This window comes from Corylus avellana, chromosome 9, assembly GCF_965113065.1.
Source record: "Corylus avellana chromosome 9, dhCorAvel1.hap1.2, whole genome shotgun sequence".
Classification (NCBI taxonomy): domain Eukaryota; kingdom Viridiplantae; phylum Streptophyta; class Magnoliopsida; order Fagales; family Betulaceae; genus Corylus; species Corylus avellana.
In genome coordinates, this window is record NC_142498.1 from 4,291,130 (window position 1) to 4,309,745 (window position 18,616).

The following is an 18,616-nucleotide window of genomic DNA, read 5'->3' on the forward strand; positions in this document are numbered from 1 at the left end:
ATGCAAACAAAATCGTAGAAATGGGCATATAATTTTATTATATTTGTCAAATATATAAAAATTATTATTCTTTTTCTTTTGCTTATAACATAAGTCGTTTTGACCTTTGAATCTGGTCAAAACAGTCATTTCCACGTCGATAATCAAGGGTAGGGCTACCCACCAAGAATGATTAGCGTTAGGTCAAGGATATAAGCAAAAGTGCGAGAACTTCTGAAATAAGAAAAACATTAGGGGTCTATTTATAAATACAGGAAACTATAAGTACGACAAGAAAAAAGTCACTGGTAAACTTGGCGCAGATGAAACTCCCGAACCGTCCCTCTCTACTCACCGAATTAACAACTCCGTACGCAATACGGAACAGTAATTTCACAAACTTGTGAGGTTATTTACGTCATTTAAAGGGAAAAAAAAAAGCTGTCGTTGCACAGAATGACAGAGGCTGAAAATATGATGCGGCTTGAGGGCTGATTTGGTAAATGCAGTGAACAAAAGCCAATATGATATCTGCAAACAGCAACACAGTCCACCAAGGGCAAACGAGAAAAAATCTGAGAGTCTGTAAAATGAAAACAAAAAAGGAATAATAAAAAAAAAAAAAAACGGTTTTTTTGGGTTGCAAGTTGCAAGGTATCTCTATCAATCCTTCACTTTCTGGGTATATTATATTGAATTAAAAATAATATTAATGCATTTATATAATACCCAACACATGTTGTATTAAATTATTTTCTGGGTTTCTATTCGCTATAATTTGAGGCTTTTAGTTCCATACCTTCACAGAGATTCTTTCGTTCTATCTCTATCTCTGCAGTGTCTATTGCTTTTGTTTTTGTTGGGTATCCATGTTCAGTGACAAGAATTTGGTGTTTATGCTCTTCTGGGTTTGTGGATAATCTTCAGAGGTTTAGAGAAGCAGAAGCAGGGTTTGGCCCAAGAAATCTTTACGCTTCTGTCCTCCTGCTCGTGTGAGCAGTTGGATTCAGCACCATGTCGCAGACTAACTGGGAAGCTGATAAAATGCGAGTACTTTTTGCCTTTTCTCCTGCATATTCTTCTGTTTTCTCTATTTCTTGTTTCATTATATATGGGTTTCTCTTTTTCTTTTCAGTAAATGGCCTTCTTGTGGTGTTTTCTGTATGATTTGGGGTTCTGGGTTTCTGGGATTTTGTGGGTTCTGTTTGTTTTTTAAGTGTTTTGATTCTAGGTTTCTTATGTACTCTTGTGCTGTTCTGTATTTGTTATGTATTGTAACTATGGGTTGTTTTGGGGGTTGTGTTTTCTGATGTTTAATGTGGTTAAATTTTTGCACCAGTTGTTTTAGTTTCTAGGTATGAACTTTTTCCGGAATGAATTTGTGTAGTAACACCACTTTTCTTCGTAGGTTTTCTCTCGTCTCTGTTTTTTTTTTTACTGTAATCTTGGGTTATTGATATTTTGGCTATATGGTTCTTCATAAAAGATTAATCTTTTTCCCTAATACGCATGACTTATATATATAATATGTTCTTCCCACCATTAAATAACAGGTTAGATGTGTATATCCACGATTATTTAGTGAAGAGGGATTTAAAGGCTTCTGCACAGGCTTTTCAAGCTGAAGGAAAAGTTTCGTCTGATCCCGTTGGTAAGTATGTCTGAAAACAATGATGTAGGTATACAAGGAACTTTTCCGTTTTGAGGTTCTTTTTGTTTAAATTTTGAAAGAGATTTTGATTGGTTTAAAATATTGGAACATGATTTTACAGCTATTGATGCGCCCGGAGGTTTTCTCTTTGAGTGGTGGTCAGTATTCTGGGATATATTTATTGCTAGGACTAATGAGAAGCACTCGGAGGTTGCTGCATCTTACATCGAGGTTGGTTTAAGAATATTTTGTTACTGATATTTAATATTCTCCTTTAGGTTATTGCTTTGATGGTGAGAGCACTACAGTCACAGAGGAGGAAATGTGATAATTATCCTGTGTAATGAGAGGAGAAAGATACTTGCAGTTTAAAGACTATTAGAACTGTTCATTCGTGCTTACTCAAAATTGTTTCGTCTAAAGACACTGACTTTCATGGAAAGTTTGGACTTTGAGTCTCTTGTGCAGAATCAACTCGAGCTCTCGTGTCATCGATTTTGGGAAATTCTTGGTTCCCTTTTATGCCTCTAGCTTAGTTGTTGCTAAACAAAGCTATTTAGTCAGATCTTTTGAAAAACATTAGTTTCATGAGCTTACTGTTTAATGTTTTTGCTTTGGGATCCTGGATATCTATCAGCTAACGTTGTGATTTGCTAGTTCTAAAATTGTTGGTTTTATTTCTGTGACTAGTGCGTATAATGGATTTCTGCTGTTTATCATTTCATTTATGTGCCTCAGCTTCTGGAAATTGAGACTAACTTGCTTCTGTTTCTGTATCCGCTTTGCATTCTCCATAACAATTGTTGTCGACAATTTTTATCTTGCATTTGTCCTTGATTGTGACAACAACTGATAATCGAGAATGATGATACTTTACATGCTAAGAAGCCTAATAAAGTTGCCTTTTGAGTGATGGTTTCTCCTTCTCAGTGCTTGGTTTTTAATTTTCTTTCCTACCTTCAACAAGAGTTAATCTCCAGCCCCTTCTGCCTAACCTGTTTTAGGCATGTCTGTGTTTAAATGTTTTATATTTCTGCATTTGCTCATTGACAGTTGAGTGAATGGCAGTTTTTAAAGAGCATTGTTAGGGTTTGGTGCACATGGGTATTTTGGTCATTGATATTTTCAAACTATATAATAAAATGCCCAAGGTAGGCTATGTGAGATGTAACGAGCCTCCACTCTCTTTGAATTTTTTCATGCAAACTCTACAAGCAGCATAAAGCCCCCCTTTCATCAGGAAAAATGTTAAAGAGTAACCTATTTTGACGTTCCAATAGTTATACTAGCTTTTGTGCCTACATATGCAATTAAAATAGATGTACTACAACGCCATTGTCGCTTAAGTTTCTAACCTTTTCAATTAGAATTTTGTCCAAGTTTTTTTAACTAGTGATCTGTAGGGTGTTCTTCATGCTAGTTTACATCCTTGGAGAAACCCTTGTAGGTTGGCTGTGGTGCTAAACAAGTAATCCATCCTAAACTAGTTGAGGGCTTTCATAGTTAGGTGAAAGGGAACTTTGTGCATGGTAGGATATGTGGATTCCTTTCAGTAGAGGCATCAAATAGCCCAAAGATTTCTGTCTTCTAAATTCTGTAAAAAAATAATGTGTGAATTCCCTGAAAGTTAATGATTTATATGGTGTATCTGTTGTGCTTATGAAATTGATGGTGGACTGCAAACTTTAACCTGTACGGTATAACGGTGTTGTTGACGTTCTTATGCAAAAGAAAAAAGAATAAAGAGAGAAAGAAAGCGGTAACGGTTGGATGCTTATGTAATTATGAAATTGCAGACACAGTTGATTAAAGCAAGGGAGCAGCAACAGCATCAACAACAACAACAGCAGCAGCAGCAGCAGCCCCAACAGCCACAGCATCAACAACAACAACAGCAGCAACAACATATGCAGATGCAGCAGCTCTTGATGCAGAGGCACGCTCAGCAGCAGCAGCAACAACAGCAACAACAGCAACAGCAGCAACAACAGCAGCCGCAGCAGCAGCAACAGCAGCCACCAACGCCACAGCAGCAGCGGAGAGATGGGGCCCACCTCCTTAATGGCAGTACAAATGGCCTTGTTGGAAATGACCCTCTCATGCGGCAGAACACTGGAACTGCAAATGCCTTGGCGACCAAGATGTATGAGGAAAGATTAAAACTGCCCCTTCAAAGGGATTCTTTGGAAGATGCAGCTATGAAGGTAGGTTGATTATATGGTTTCCTTGATAGCCTGATTATTATTGTTTTTAGAAGTTTTGAACCATCTTCAAAAATCCTTGCAGCAAAGATTTGGTGACAATGTGGGCCAGCTTTTGGATCCAAATCATGCCTCAATGCTAAAGTCAGCTGCAGCAACTGGCCAGCCTTCAGGGTGCTTTTCTCTAAGACTTCACCCTTGTAGTTCCTTTTTTTTTTTTTTTTTTTTTTTTTTTGGGTGGGGGGGGGGGGGGTTAAAATATGTTTTAGTCCATCCAACTTGGAGTTCCAACTCGAGCAATTAATATCCAATAGTTTGGTCTACTGTCAATGTAGCCCTTACCTGGTTTCGTCAAAGTTGGGGCGTTAAGCTCCTTACAATTTTTTTTTTTCCTTCCTTCGACCCATCTCATCTCTCTCAACCAAAAGCCCTGTCTCTTGGTTCCTCTCTTCCTAGATACCCACACAGCCATCCTTGCACCCCGCTGCTAAACCTTGTGATTTTGGTGTTATGCATTCATTCCGCCTCTTCTCTCACTCCTCTGACCTCCACCTGAACTCAAGGGTTTCCTGCTCCAACCACCACGAAAGGCTGACTCCGTTTTGAAATTTGTCATCGATACGAGAAAACTTGTTGAGAAACCAGAGGAGATGTAAAGGAAAGACCTTAAGGTGCGCTCTTACTACCAGGAGAATGCTATCTTGCACCAAGAGCATTTTTCCTCCCTTTGCTAGAATGGAGGTTTGATCAAGAGAGAGGCAGAATGACGGCAAGGTGTTGGAGATCACAAGGTTTGGGGTTGGAGTGTGTGGGTGGGAGAGAAGAGCTTTGGTTGAGAGAGGAGATGGGCTGAAGAAAAAACAAGAAAAAAGAAATTGTTCAAAGCTTGATATCCTAGCACGGATCAGATGGAAGGACTACCTTGAAAACAAATCCAAACTGTAGAATGTTAATTGCTTAATTTGAGAATTTAGGGGACAACGACACCAACATTAGGACCAAAAAAAAAGAAGTATTTTAGCCTTTTTTTTTAACTTTAAAAATGTATTTCATGAGCCCTGGGTACCACAAAAATAAAATAAAATAAATTTTTTTGTGAATAACATTTGAATTGGGCTTGTATTTGGTTCAATGAGTACGAAAGTTTTAGAATGTACAAAAGTAATGCTTCAAATGGTTAATATTTGACAAAGATTCCTTTTTCTTTGGGAAACGAATCCTTGTGAATTTGGGTGTACACCTTCAAGTGCTATAGATAATTATATGGAATCATTTTCTTTTCTTGTCTTCAGATAATAAAGATATAACACCTAGTCATTCTTGACCCTGTATGAGCATTATTTTAGTGGGGTTTAATCTCTTTAATTTCAGGCAAGTTTTGCATGGTACAGCTGGTGGGATGTCTCCACAAGTTCAAGCTCGCAATCAACAACTACCAGGGTCGACACCGGTACGGTATTTTCGCGCAAGTGACCTTTTTGATTTTCACTTTCCTTATCCTTTATGTAGTTCTGACTTCAATGTCGTATCAGGACATAAAGAGTGAGATCAATCCAGTTTTAAATCCCAGAGCTGCAGTTCCTGAAGGTTCATTGATGGGAATTCCTGGTATTCTTTGCTCAATTTCTTTCTCTTTTGTGATTGAATTGTGTCGTTCTTCTGAATTATGAGTAGCACACTTCTGACACCATTTACTCAAATACTTTTGGTTTGTTTGTCCCTTTTAATTCAGTAGCCTAATCTACTGAATAGATTACAGAAATTACAGTTGCAAAATTTCATGAGGTTTTTTTTAATTATATTGCATAAAGATGCTTGTATCTAACATTAAAGTTCCTGTTGTTTCAGGATCAAATCAAGGTAGTAACAATTTGACTCTAAAAGGATGGCCACTCACGGTAAGTTTATTGGTTTGCCTATCTTTTAAGAGTGGATTGATTCTTCTTTTTTTTCCCCCTTCCTGATATTATTTTTGGCAAATATTTATCACTCTGTTTTGAGTGTGCGACTGCTAATGTCTTTCTTTTTAGTCTGAAATATCTGTTACTTTTGAATTGCCTTCTTGAAATTTGGTATTTGTATTCTTAGTTGTTATTGTTATTATTATTACTAACACTACTGCTATTATTACTATAATTATTGTTATTGCTGCTGCTGTTGTTATTGTATTGGTTTAACCTTTTTTTACTTATAAAAAAAAATGGTTTAACCTTTTTTTCTTATATTTCAGGGACTGGATCAACTTCGCAATGGGCTTCTTCAGCAACAAAAGCCATTTATACAGGCACCTCAGCCCTTTCATCAACTTCAGATGTTGACACCACAACACCAGCAACAGCTTATGCTTGCACAGCAAAACTTGACATCACCATCTTCTACTGATGAGAGTAGAAGACTGAGAATGCTTTTGAGTAATCGGAACATGGGTCTTGGAAAGGATGGCCCTACAAATTCTGTTGGTGATGTGGTTTCAAATGTTGGATCACCTCTTCAAGCCGGTGGCCCTCTTATGGCTCGTGGTGACACAGATATGCTGCTTAAGGTTATTCTTTCGCTGTCAATTACCCTTCCATCTGCAGTTATAGTTGTTTCTAGGGGTGAAAATGCAGATGCGTTTATTAGCAATATTCGCATCTGCATAATGCAGTTACTATTTTTAGGTATCTGCATCCGTGCAGTTATTGCGGTTATTATCCATTATCTGCATATAAGGTAATGGGCTTTTTGGGCCTTGATTCTAGTAAATACAAAAAGGCGTTATCTATATTTGAAAACTATTATTTAAATCACACTTGCTAATCATTTTGCCATAAATTACAAATCTAGCAAACATTAAAAAAAAAAAAAAAAAAAACATAAATTAAGTCTAAATGTAACACATTTATAAATGGTTATTGATGGCAATGGATCTATGGCACACCATGAATCCAAATCAGCACTGCTACAAGTCAAATCATGAATCATTTAAATGTAAAATATAATGACAATTGTATTGTAAGTAAGAGAAAGAGATGGTTCAGTACTAACGAACTTCTAAGTAAGAGAAAGAGATGGTTCAGTGTATACACACACACACGTGCGGATAGCGGATGCGGGTGGTTATTATCCGCCCGCATTTTCACCCCTAGTTGTTCCTATGTTACTTATTGCCATTGTCATTGTATGTTTTTAAGCCCTCCCCGCCTTAAGGTGTTACTTTATTTTTTTTACCATAAATATCATGGTCTCTCTGCTTCTCAAAGTCTTTGTTTCTGTAGTTAAAAATGGCTCAATTACAGCACCACCAGCAACAGAACAATAATCCACAGCAGCAGCAGCAGCTTCAACAGCACGCTCTTTCAAATCAGCAATCTCAGAGTTCAAATCACAATCTTCACCAGCAAGATAAAATGGGGGGTGCTGGCAGCGTCACTGTGGATGGTAGCATGTCAAATTCCTTTCGAGGAAATGATCAGGTCAGTCTTTTTATGTCACCGCTAAACATATATTTTCTTCGCAAGCTACAACGCTTACGGAGTTTATCGATCTATGTGCGTCTTTTTCAGTTTAAAGCTCGTGTAGTGGGCTCTTTTGTATACTTCCTGTGTACATGGGTTGCGCCCCTTGCGCTTTTTATATAATGCCTTTTACTTATCAAAAAAAAAAAAAATTTTGTGATATGCTTTGCTTGTGGTATTATCTTCTCCCTATGTGGCATTCCTTTCGCTAGTATTATTCGTTCAACTATTTTTGAGAAATGCACTATTGTTGAAGTTTTCTTGTTCCCATATCAACAACATTTTGGATTTTAGTTCTCTCTTATTCATGTGTACAACATTACTCATGTTAGTGAAATCTCACTCGTACACAATTTTTTTTTGGTTGATAAATAATCCAGTCTCATAAAAAGTGCAGGAGGTGAAACTCAAGTACATGAGAAATATACAAGAGAAATGCTCAATTAAGGGCAAGAACACAAATCAAGAAATTCTAAGACATTAGAAAAATGAGAACAGTTGCAAGCAATCATCAAAACATAAAGAGATTTGAACATAATGGCTTTTTAACTTTATCACTATCCTCTCACGATTTTCGAAGTTTTGATCGTTGTGTTCTCTCAAATACGCCACATTGAACACAAAGGAATAATCTTCCAAACTTCTATATTGCAGTAGCCTCTAAACTTACCTCTCCAAAAAGTCAATAGCTCTGTCACCTGTTGGGCCCACTCTATTCCAAAAAGACGGAAGATCGATACTTGAAGTCTCTAGCCACTTCGCAGTGGAGCAAACGATGATCAATGGTTTTCCTGCTCTTCTTACACATGCAAAACCAATCTACCACAATGATGTGCCTTTTTCAAGCTATCCGTAGTTAAAATCTTCCCTAAAATTGCCGTCTATACAAAGAACGCTACTCTCAAAGGAGTTTTATTTCTCCAAATGCTTTTCCTAGGAAAGGGTGAGCCTGCGTGGGGAATAAGTGCATTGTAAAGAGATCTAACCTCAAACACCCGCCTATTGGTAGGGGTCTAATAAATTTTATCTTTGCCACCTTGTCTCAACCTGAGAGTACAAAAGATTAAAGAACGAGGTAATCGACTTCACCTCCCAATCATGCACTGATTTGTTAAAGGTGATGTTCCAATGTAAACTGCTGATTTGTTGGTAAGTAGGAAAGTTAGAAAGAGTACTTTTAATCAACGTGATCCTACCGCCCTTAGACAAACAAATCCTCTTACAACCAACCAAACAATGTTCCATCTTCTTTATAATACCATCCTGAATTGATTTTGCCTTGAAAGAAGCCCTACTACCAAGGGTACGAGCCAAGCCTTCAACATCTTCCATGGCACCAACAAGGATTGGTTTTGATTTAGTCAAGTTAATTTTCAAACCTAAGACAACTTCAAAAGCGTAGGACAAGACAAGACAAATAATGGAGGTGATTTGGGATTGCCTCACAAAAGATCAAGGTGTCATCCGAAAATAGGAGATGAGACAAAAAGAGCTCTTCCTTTTTTCTAGACCCCACCAAAAAATCTAATAAGACTCCCTATTCATAGTAGCAAACAACATTCTACTCAAAGCCTCCATGATAACAACAAAGAGTAGAGGGGGATAACAGATCACCCTGTCTTAGGCCCCGAGAACTATTAAAGAAGCCAATGGGAGTTCCATTAATCAAAATAGAGAAACACACAGTAGAGATAAAATGTGCTATCTGCTCGCACTATTCCTCCCCAAAACCATTTCTCAACATATACAGCAAGAAACCAACCCTAATTAGCATGATCATAAACCTTCTCTAGATCAAATTTATAGAGCCTTCTCCAACACTGTTTTCAGCCTGTTAACTAGGACTTTGGAAATAATTTTATAGGCACCACCTACTAGACTAATGGAACGGAAATCCTTAATGTTCACATACCACACTTTCTTAGGAAATAAGGGCACTAAAAGTTGCATCGAGACTTCTTTCAATCTTACCTCCAGCATCAAAACTCATGGGAAACATTAATGATTTTTTTTTTTTTTTTTTGAGAACCTCCCAACAAGTTTGAAAGAATGCCTAAGAAAAATCATCAGGGCCCAAGGCCTTATTTTCGTTCAGAGCTTTCACCATCTCAAGAACCTTACTCTCCTCAAAAGCTCTCTCCATCCATACAAGCTCCTCATCACCAAGAGAATCAAAAGGAAGACCATCTAATTTAGGCTGCCAAGTAAACTGTTCAGAGTAAAGACAATTGTAGAACTTAGAGGTGGGCACGGGTCGGTTTTTGGCCTTTTCGGCTACCCGACCCGAACCTTTTCGGGTTTGAAAAACCCTACCCGAACCCGGCTACAATAAACCATATTTGCTGGGTTTCGGGTTGGGTATAAGAATCCTAAGCATCAAAATTTTCTCTTCCACGCTCCCAAGGATTTTCTCAGCAAGCAAACAGATCATAGAGAGAGAGAGAGAATAGGTTTACTCGCAGTGGGAGGAGTAGGATCAGAGAGCTTTGCACTTTGAGAATTTGTTGGGCAAATGTGACTGGTCGGTTCATTGTCGTTGAGAACTCCGATGGGATTGTTCTCGTTTTCTTCGTTGTTGTTGTTAGGGCCTTTGCTTTCTTTGATTTCATTGTAGTTTTGTAGGGAAGAAGAAAATCAGAGGGAAAGGAGAAGAAGAGAAGAAAATTAGAGGGAAAGAAGGAGATGAAAATCAGAGCGAAAGAAGGAGAAGAAGAGAAGAAAATCAGAGGAAAGGACTGGAGGCGTGCTGCCCTGCTGCGTGAGATGAGAGAAAAGAGGGAGAGGGTGGGAGATATTTTGGGTTTTTAGGGTTAGGTTACTAATGGGCGGGGCGGGTACCTGGGGTTTTAAAAAAATACAACCTGCAATCCGACCCGCTCCATGCGGGTAACCCAAAAACCAACCCGGATCCATGTTTTTCTTAGAGAAAATGGGCGGGGCGGGGCGGGGCGGTCGGGTTGGGCAGGTATTTGCCCACCCCTAGTAGAACTGCAGAATAGGCTCTCTTCATTCTGTAATATCTGAAGAATCAAAGCCACTTGCATCTAAAAATTCAACAGTGTTGTTTCTTCTGTTTGAATTAGCCATGGTGGAAAATTTTGTATTCTTATCTCCCTCCCTCGTACACAATTAATATGTGTCTCATGATCTGGTAGCGTCATAATGGGTCCAGTGCACAGCCTATATGTACTAGTTAGTAGGACTAAAGCCACGCATTCAACATTGTGTAAACAGGATTTCACCAATATGAGTAATTTTTCTGTCATGAACATGAGAGAATTTGAATCCCATCTTTTCTGAAAATTTTAAAGTAGCCATTGGTTTGTCTAGATCAGTTTTCTTAAATCTTGAGTCGCTCATTTTTCCAAAAAGTACTTATTGAACTTTCCTGACTGGCCATTCATCCTCTTTAAAACCCTCTCTTGCTCTCTTTCCCCCTACACACCAAAAAAAAACTACATCACCCTTATATTCTGAATTAGTTATATTCATAATTATGTGCTGTAGTATGCAATCAATTTTTCCAAGACACTAATTTCGAACCCATTTGTCTGTGAGTCATGTAAAACCAGTTTGGTAAACATTGCAAAGATTTAGTTGGAAATAGCAGTTACGTATTATTGGTGGTCAAATATTGATTTCTTTTATGGTCATGGTATGACCAATGGGCCTACTGCTTTGCCTTGAATCCTGAGTTAGGGATGAATTGAAAAAGGAATATGTATTGGTTCTTCCTATTTTTTATGAAGAGAGCAAATCCTTTCATTGAAGGATGAAAAAAAAAAGGTCTGGACCGCCTGCAGGAGTGATTCTGGAGATAAGTGATGTGATTTTACCAGTTACATGCTGTCCATGTTCACAGATTGATTTATTTCTTTCCCCCCCTGAAATCAGTACTATCTAGCTTCATTGTCCCTTTAATTTCAAATTTTTTATTAGAATTAGTGTTCCTTTGATTTCATGGTTTGGGAGATTAATAGAACATTATCATTAATCTCTATGCCCCACTATCTCAGACATATGCATGCGATGGGGTTTAAACTAACAGAATATTAACCCTTACCATAGTTTTTAAAAATGGGCAGAGTAGAAGCCTTTCCTGGTTTGATATGCATATCCTATTAAAATTTTGGGTAGGTTCCTAACATAGTTTTACTCGATGCATTTTAAGGTTTCTAAAAGCCAGACTGGTAGAAAAAGAAAGCAGCCAGTGTCATCTTCTGGTCCTGCCAATAGCTCCGGAACTGCTAACACAGCAGGGCCCTCCCCGAGCTCAGCTCCCTCAACACCTTCAACACATACACCTGGAGATGTGATTTCGATGCCTGCGTTACCTCATAGTGGTAGTTCTTCCAAGCAATTGATTATGTTTGGTGCTGATGGTCCTGGCACTCTTACATCACCATCAAATCAATTGGTGAGTGTACTCTTTATGTTCTTGTGTTGAGGAAGTCAAAACTCCTTGCATTGTATTCTCATTGGCATTCCATTTTGGCAGTGGGATGATAAAGATCTTGAATTGCAGGCTGATATTGATCGTTTTGTGGAGGATGAGGATAATGTCGAATCTTTTTTATCCCATGATGATACAGAGCCTAGAGATACTGTTGGTCGTGTGGACGTGAGCAAAGGTGCAGTAGATATACATTTAATTTTATTGATCATGGGTTTTATGAATAGTATTGAGCTATATCACTAGTGTAAGTACTGAAAATTTCTTGAATCTGATGCAGAAGTTTGTGAATTATTTAAGTCATGGGTCAAGGGTTTATGTATTTTCCTGCAATAATGATCATTTTAGGACATATTGGTACTTCCATTTCTGCAAATAATATACTTCCACATGGGCAAGATCATGAGATTAGTCATAAAAACTGTTGATATCTGATCTGTCCACCAGCACATGTTGGTGGTAATTGAAATTTGAACTTTTCATCTGAATTTGTGCTGTCTATCATAATTTACTTGTATTTGACGTCAGGGTTCTCATTTACGGAAGTAAATGCTATTCGAGCAAGTACAAGCAAAGTCGTATGTTGCCACTTTTCATCAGATGGGAAATTACTTGCCAGTGGTGGCCATGATAAAAAGGTGAGTGCAAGAGGTTGTGTGTGTTTTTTCTGATGTATTGAAAATTAATTTCTTGAACATTAAATTACAAATTATGTGGCTGATTTTCTTGCAAAATAAAAGAAAAAAATTGTGATTTTTTCTCCGCGAAATTTACCTATCTGGATAAAGAGTGTCTGAAATGGTTTGCTTGATGATCATGTGATGCAGGCTGTATTGTGGTACACGGATTCTTTAAAGCCAAAAAGCTCACTTGAAGAACATTCATCTTTGATCACCGATGTCCGTTTCAGTCCAAGCATGCCACGTCTTGCTACATCTTCATTTGACAAAACTGTCAGGGTTTGGGATGCTGATAATGTTAGTTGACACTCTTCCTGATTCATTATAGATTTTTTAACTCATACTTCATTTTTCATAGGTTGATCTTGATACATTTATGTCATTTACCTTATATGTTTGTCACTTTAGCATGTTTTATTAAGTATAGTAATGATGTTTTATTGAAGAGAAATGCTAAATGCTACTCACTTTTTCTTTGCATCATAAGTTGTTTGTTTGAAAAAAATAAAGTTGGATGCATGAATATGTTGCAGCTTTTGTCTCCCTTGGCTATTAATGAGGGAGCAACTTTTCTGTATAAAACAATTTCATTTGCTGACTGCTGAGAGAGCTGGGAGATTTTCATTTGTCTTCATCTGCATGAAAAGAGTACAGGGTTGATTAATGTGCTGGCAAATTGTTAATGGGTGAATGTTTTCTGTATTCTTGCATGCATGCTATTTTGGTTTTCTTTGGTGGGGTGTTGTAGTCGAACCTATAATTTTACTAAGAATGTGCTTTTTTGTATCTTCTCATTATAATGTCCCCATGAAATGGATATTGGATGTTTTGTCACTCTATTTGTTTTATATGCAGCCTGGTTATTCACTTCGTACCTTTACGGGGCATTCTGCGTCTGTTATGTCACTCGACTTCCACCCAAATAAAGATGACCTCATTTGCTCTTGTGATGGAGATGGTGAGATACGATATTGGAGTATTAACAATGGCAGCTGTGCGAGGGTGTTCAAGGTAGGATCTTATGTACTATTTGTTCAATAAGCCTTAGCTCAATCAGCACCTTTTCTGCCTTAAGAGCATAGTTGAAGGTGAGGTCATGGGTTCAAGACCCACTGGATATGCAACTTGCCAATAGAAAAAGAGTATTTATTTGATGCGGGCCTATTTTTGTGTGGATGGAATTGGGTACTGCAGTTTCCAAATAGTTCTTGGTTTGTGATTTTTAATACTCTTTTTACATTATAGGGTGGGACGACCCAAATGAGATTTCAACCCCGTCTTGGAAGGTACCTTGCTGCAGTTGCAGAGAATGTTGTATCTATTCTGGATACTGAGACACAAGCTTGTCGGCATTCGTTACAGGTCGCTTTAACATTATCTTTATTATTCTCAAATTAGACGAAGGATATGCTGCTGTTATGTAGTGAATAATTTTTCTTAGATTCTTTAAGCAGAAGTGAAGTAAATGCTGCAGAAGAGACAAGCAGTCCTGCTTGAATCCCTTTTTATTTTTATTTTTTATAACTAATAATCCCATCTCATTAAAAGCGTAGGGACACCCCTTAGTACACTGGAGGTATATAAAAAGAAAGACCTAACTAGGAAGGAAAAAGCGAACAAGGAAGTCATCAAAACTAATTGACAGAGGGGACACATAAGCTGTAGTCGAAAGATAAAAAGATAAAATGTATGGTAAAAGGATGCTAAAATCTTCTCCAATGTCCTCAAAGCTCCTATTGTTTCTTTTCCTCCATAAGCACCAAAAAAGGCAAATCGGCGCCATTTTCCACACCTTAGTACTGCTTGGCCTTCCAGAGGACCACCAACAAGCAAGCAAATCGAAAACCTGTTTGGGCAAGACATCTCTCTTGCTTGAATCGTGCAAACACCATATACTGCTTCTCATGCAGATGGCTAGTGATTGGAGTTGTCTTTTAAAGCCTCTACTTCGTGTCTCTTATTCTAAGAAGATCCTCAATGATATGCAAAATATTGCATCTATATATCATCTTAATCTGGTCTGATGATTAAGATTAATTTTGTATAATATCAATGGAAGAGGAAATTTGAAAATTTTTGCTGACTGTAAAGGAGGAAATTAAGTTCTTGTCAGTTTGTGTCAAATTTGTTTAGATAAAAGGAAAGATGAATATGCGATGTTTGGAGGCTTTTAAGCTTCTCTTTCTTGATAAACTACGCAGTTATAAAAAAAAAATCCTAGTGATGTCTGATGGCATGTATTTTGTTTTGTTAATAGAAGTGACCTAGGAAAGATTTAGAGTCTTAATGTAATTTGGTGGGCTTGGGGTCTGGAAATTAGTGGGTTTAGGGCTTAGAATTGCATAAGGATGTGATTAGGGTTTATGGGTCTAATATGGCTTGGAAGCGGTGAGAAGAAGCTGAAACGATGTACAAAATTATGGAGGACAAAGAGCTCTGGAACCCAATCGAATTTAGGACAGCCACATCATGTTTCTAGCGTTGACTCCAAACTTTATGGAAACTCTTCAAAATTGTGTAGCAACCCTATGGTTCACATATGTGGGTGTTTCAAATCTAAATATCTCTATCTCACTCATTTTAAGTCTAAAATAGGTCAAATTAGTACCCTGAATGTCTACTTTCAAATTAAATGGGTTTTGTTAAATATGAGTGGAAAGGCGCAGAATGATCTTTTCAAAAATTATTTTTGAGTTGTGAAGTACATTAGATCTTAATCACCACTTGCACATTCAATCATGGACTTAGGGTTATTAGCCTGTACAAAATAAAGTGTCTACACGCACACATACTCTGAAATGCGTCTAATTGAACTATAGTCTGTTGGTAACTAACACCTTAAATAATGGAGTTCTAATGATGGTTATGGGGCACCATTGTTTTTGTGAAAGCTACTATAAAGATTTATCTTTTTAATGCCACTCCACTATTCTTGATGGTTTACTTGGATTCTAAGGAAGCTGGCTTTTTCATCGAGGAACAGGGATTGTTAAAGTAAAATCTTTTTTCTGTGTGAAGTGCATATCTTGTTTTTAGTGATGCTAATATTGATTCTTTGCTCCTCTATAGATTCTTGAACTATTTTCAGAGCTTTTGTTTTCAAGTGTTGTCTTTGAGCTCCTGTGTTCTACCTTCTAAAACGTGGCATGGCTAACCTTCTTTCCTGGATTGTGGGTTTGTAATTGCAGGGTCATACTAAGCAAATCCATTCTGTATGCTGGGACCCCTCTGGTGAGTTCTTAGCATCTGTCAGTGAGGACTCTGTCAGAGTTTGGACACTTGGATCTGGGAGTGAAGGAGAATGCGTACATGAGCTGAGCTGTAATGGCCTTAAGTTCCATTCATGTGTTTTCCATCCTACTTATCCTTCATTGCTGGTCATTGGCTGTTATCAGGCAAGCATCTGATTTTTTCTTTGATTTCTTTTTGTATATTCTTAATAGCTCATTAAAGCTGGCGATATAGATCATTTTGATGCCTTTTTTTTTCTTCCTTCCAATGGTATTCTATTATTGCTGTCAAATTTCCTGTGGAAGTTGAACATGACCTTGAAAGAGTTTTTTTTGTTTTGTTTTTGATGTATGAAATATTATTAAAACGGCAAAAAGCGCAACCCAAGTACACATGAAAAATACAAGAGAAACACCAATCTAGAAAAAGAGTAAATCATGAAGAGTAATGCTACCCTTCACACCAATTTCTCACCGGTTGACGTGACATGTTTTAAATGGTTTTCTTTTTTTTTTTCTTTTTTTTTAAGTTGTTGACTTAGGAAGCCACTTAAAATACGCAAAGTCAGCCAGTTTGAAATGAGTGATAAATTGCTATGAAGAGCAGCATTACTCAATCATGAAAACTAAGCAAATTAAAATCTAAAGTAGCTGTCCAAAGATAAAGAGTTTTGAAGAAGAAAGACTTTAGTTCTCCCATTGTCCTCACGATCTTCAAAACATTTATAATATCTTTCCCTCCAAAGACACCACAAAAGGCAGGCCAAAACCCACTTTCACACAGCTACACTCTAAGGACTACCTCCCCACCCTCTTCAACAAGCAAGAAGGTATACGATTCTAGGCATAACCCAAGCTAACCCAAGATGACTGAAGAGAACCACTAGATAGCTTCGAGTATTCTGCTACTAAAGCTTCTTTTACGTGAGCAATACTATGCAAAACCATAAAAGATTCTTTAAGACCCTAATCCCCAAACCAGAGCTTATGTTAGAAACTAATCTTGAACCCATCACCCTACCTCAAACTTAGTATGACCAAAAAACTCATCCCAACCCCTCCTGATATTTTTCTATAACTCCGAACCTCATTAGAGCGCCTCCCACCCCATGAGCTACCGTACTTGGTGTTCACTACGATTCTCCCTAAGGACTCTCATGCACAAAGCATCAAAGCCACTTCCCTAAAAGAGAACAGCTTAACAAAAGCAAGTTTCAAACCCTAACCCTCCCTTGGGAGTCAAGTAACAAACCTTGGACCAACTAAGCAGGTGAAATTTGAACACATCTCCTAGCCCACTCCATAAGAATGCCTGTTGTAGCTTTTCTATGCAATTGGTTGGCAACATCAGCAGGAAGGGGAAAGAGGGACATGTATATCCTTTTTCTACTTGCTAAACGATGCTCAATCTTCCTAATAACACTATCCCAAATTGACTTGGCCTTAAAAAGAGCTCCCAACGAAAGGCAAGATACTTCAAAGTTAAGGAAGACACCGCAAGAACCAAATTTTATTTTGCCAGATTAACTTCTAAACCGGATACAACTTCGAGCATAAGAATAAGGCATGCAAACAACAATGTGATTTGGGTTAGCCCCACAAAATAACAGTGTCATATGCAGACAAAAGATGGGAGATATGAAGCATATTAGAGTTCTTAAACCCAACAGAAAAGCCTAGAAGAAAGGCCCCATCAACTGTAGCTTAAATCATTTTACTAAGACCTTCCATAACAATGTCAGAGCAAAGGAGATAAAAGATCCCATTGTCTCCGACCACGAGAGCTGCTGAAAAGACCAGAAGGGGAACCATTCACCAAGACGAAAAAGTGCTTATCGAAGAAATACAATACGCCATCCAATTACACCATTTCCCCCCCAAAACCACACCTCCTCAACAAGTGCAAAAGAAACTCCCAGTTAACATGATCGTAGGCATTCTCATTATGGGCTTCACAATAATCTTGTCTACAATCGTTTTGACTTATTGGCTTGGACTTTGGCAATAATTTTATAAACCCCACTCACAAGACATAGGTCTATTATCTTTGACACCAACCACCTTGGATTTCTTTGGGATGAGAGCAATAAAAGTATCATTAAGGCTTTTTTTTTTTAACTCACCTCTAGCATGAAAATCATTAGAGGTTGTCAAAATATCAGATTGACGCCTACTGACTGCCTACCAACTTCCGGCGGTCGATAGTTGGAATAAAAAAACTGTTTTGATGTTTGTTTGGTTCGATAGGTGGTAGAATTTTTATTTCGTCAGTTAACCAAAATGAACCGACTAAAGGAGCAATGGGTATGTCAATTATATATTGCTGGTTAGAGTTTCACTTTTCACTTGCTGCTGCAGTCTTTGGAGCTTTGGAACATGAATGAGAACAAGACAATGACTCTGGGAGCTCATGAAGGGCTTATCGCTGGGTTGGCTGTGTCAACAGTGATGGGTTTGGTTGCTTCCGCTAGTCACGACAAGTACGTCAAGCTGTGGAAGTGATTCAATCGTCTCTAAGTAACTACGCTTGCAACACGAGATTAGTTTTTCTTCACTGTTGATCAAATGGTTGTTGTTTGGGTCGTTTTGGTCGCTTGATCTGCTCACAGCTGTATTTTTCCTTGTGGAGTACATGGCCTCCATATTACCCCTGAAACTAACCTTGTAATATTGTTGTATGCCTGTTGTTGTTCTTGTACCACCATTTGCTGTTTTAAGTTGGGAGACTTCTTTAATGCTGTTTTAACAGGGTAATGACTCCCATCCCGTGGACTGCTTGTAACATTATGTACTCTATTTAGCATAAAGTATACTTTCTGCTGCTCCAGCATTTGGTTTGGTTTATATTTAAGTGGGTTAGAGATCTTTTTCTTTTCATGTAATCACTTTCTTCCTTCTTTGATGCTGCCGCAGATCGGTTGGATT

The 18,616-nt window shown here is 37.9% G+C and overlaps 1 protein-coding gene across 7 annotated transcripts; it reads left to right on the forward strand.

Moving 5' to 3' along the window:
• Positions 1–557: 557 nt before the first annotated feature.
• LUG (transcriptional corepressor LEUNIG) lies at positions 558–18,568 on the forward strand. Of its 7 annotated transcripts, none has more exons than XM_059603886.1 (19): positions 558–633; positions 907–1,025; positions 1,533–1,630; positions 1,752–1,861; positions 3,427–3,834; positions 3,917–4,005; positions 5,203–5,281; positions 5,364–5,439; positions 5,680–5,729; positions 6,062–6,373; positions 7,089–7,286; positions 11,500–11,745; positions 11,827–11,959; positions 12,310–12,419; positions 12,609–12,758; positions 13,317–13,472; positions 13,707–13,823; positions 15,650–15,856; positions 18,050–18,568. In XM_059603886.1, the coding sequence occupies exons 2-19, from the start codon at positions 994–996 to the stop codon at positions 18,191–18,193; spliced, it is 2,715 nt and encodes a 904-aa protein (XP_059459869.1). In that variant the 5' UTR covers positions 558–633; positions 907–993; the 3' UTR covers positions 18,194–18,568. The 7 variants fall into 7 exon arrangements, with proteins under 7 accessions (XP_059459869.1, XP_059459868.1, XP_059459870.1 ...); XM_059603885.2 differs by having other exon boundaries at positions 562–633; positions 818–1,025; XM_059603887.2 differs by lacking the exon at positions 558–633 and having other exon boundaries at positions 720–1,025; positions 11,515–11,745.
• Positions 18,569–18,616: the final 48 nt, after the last annotated feature.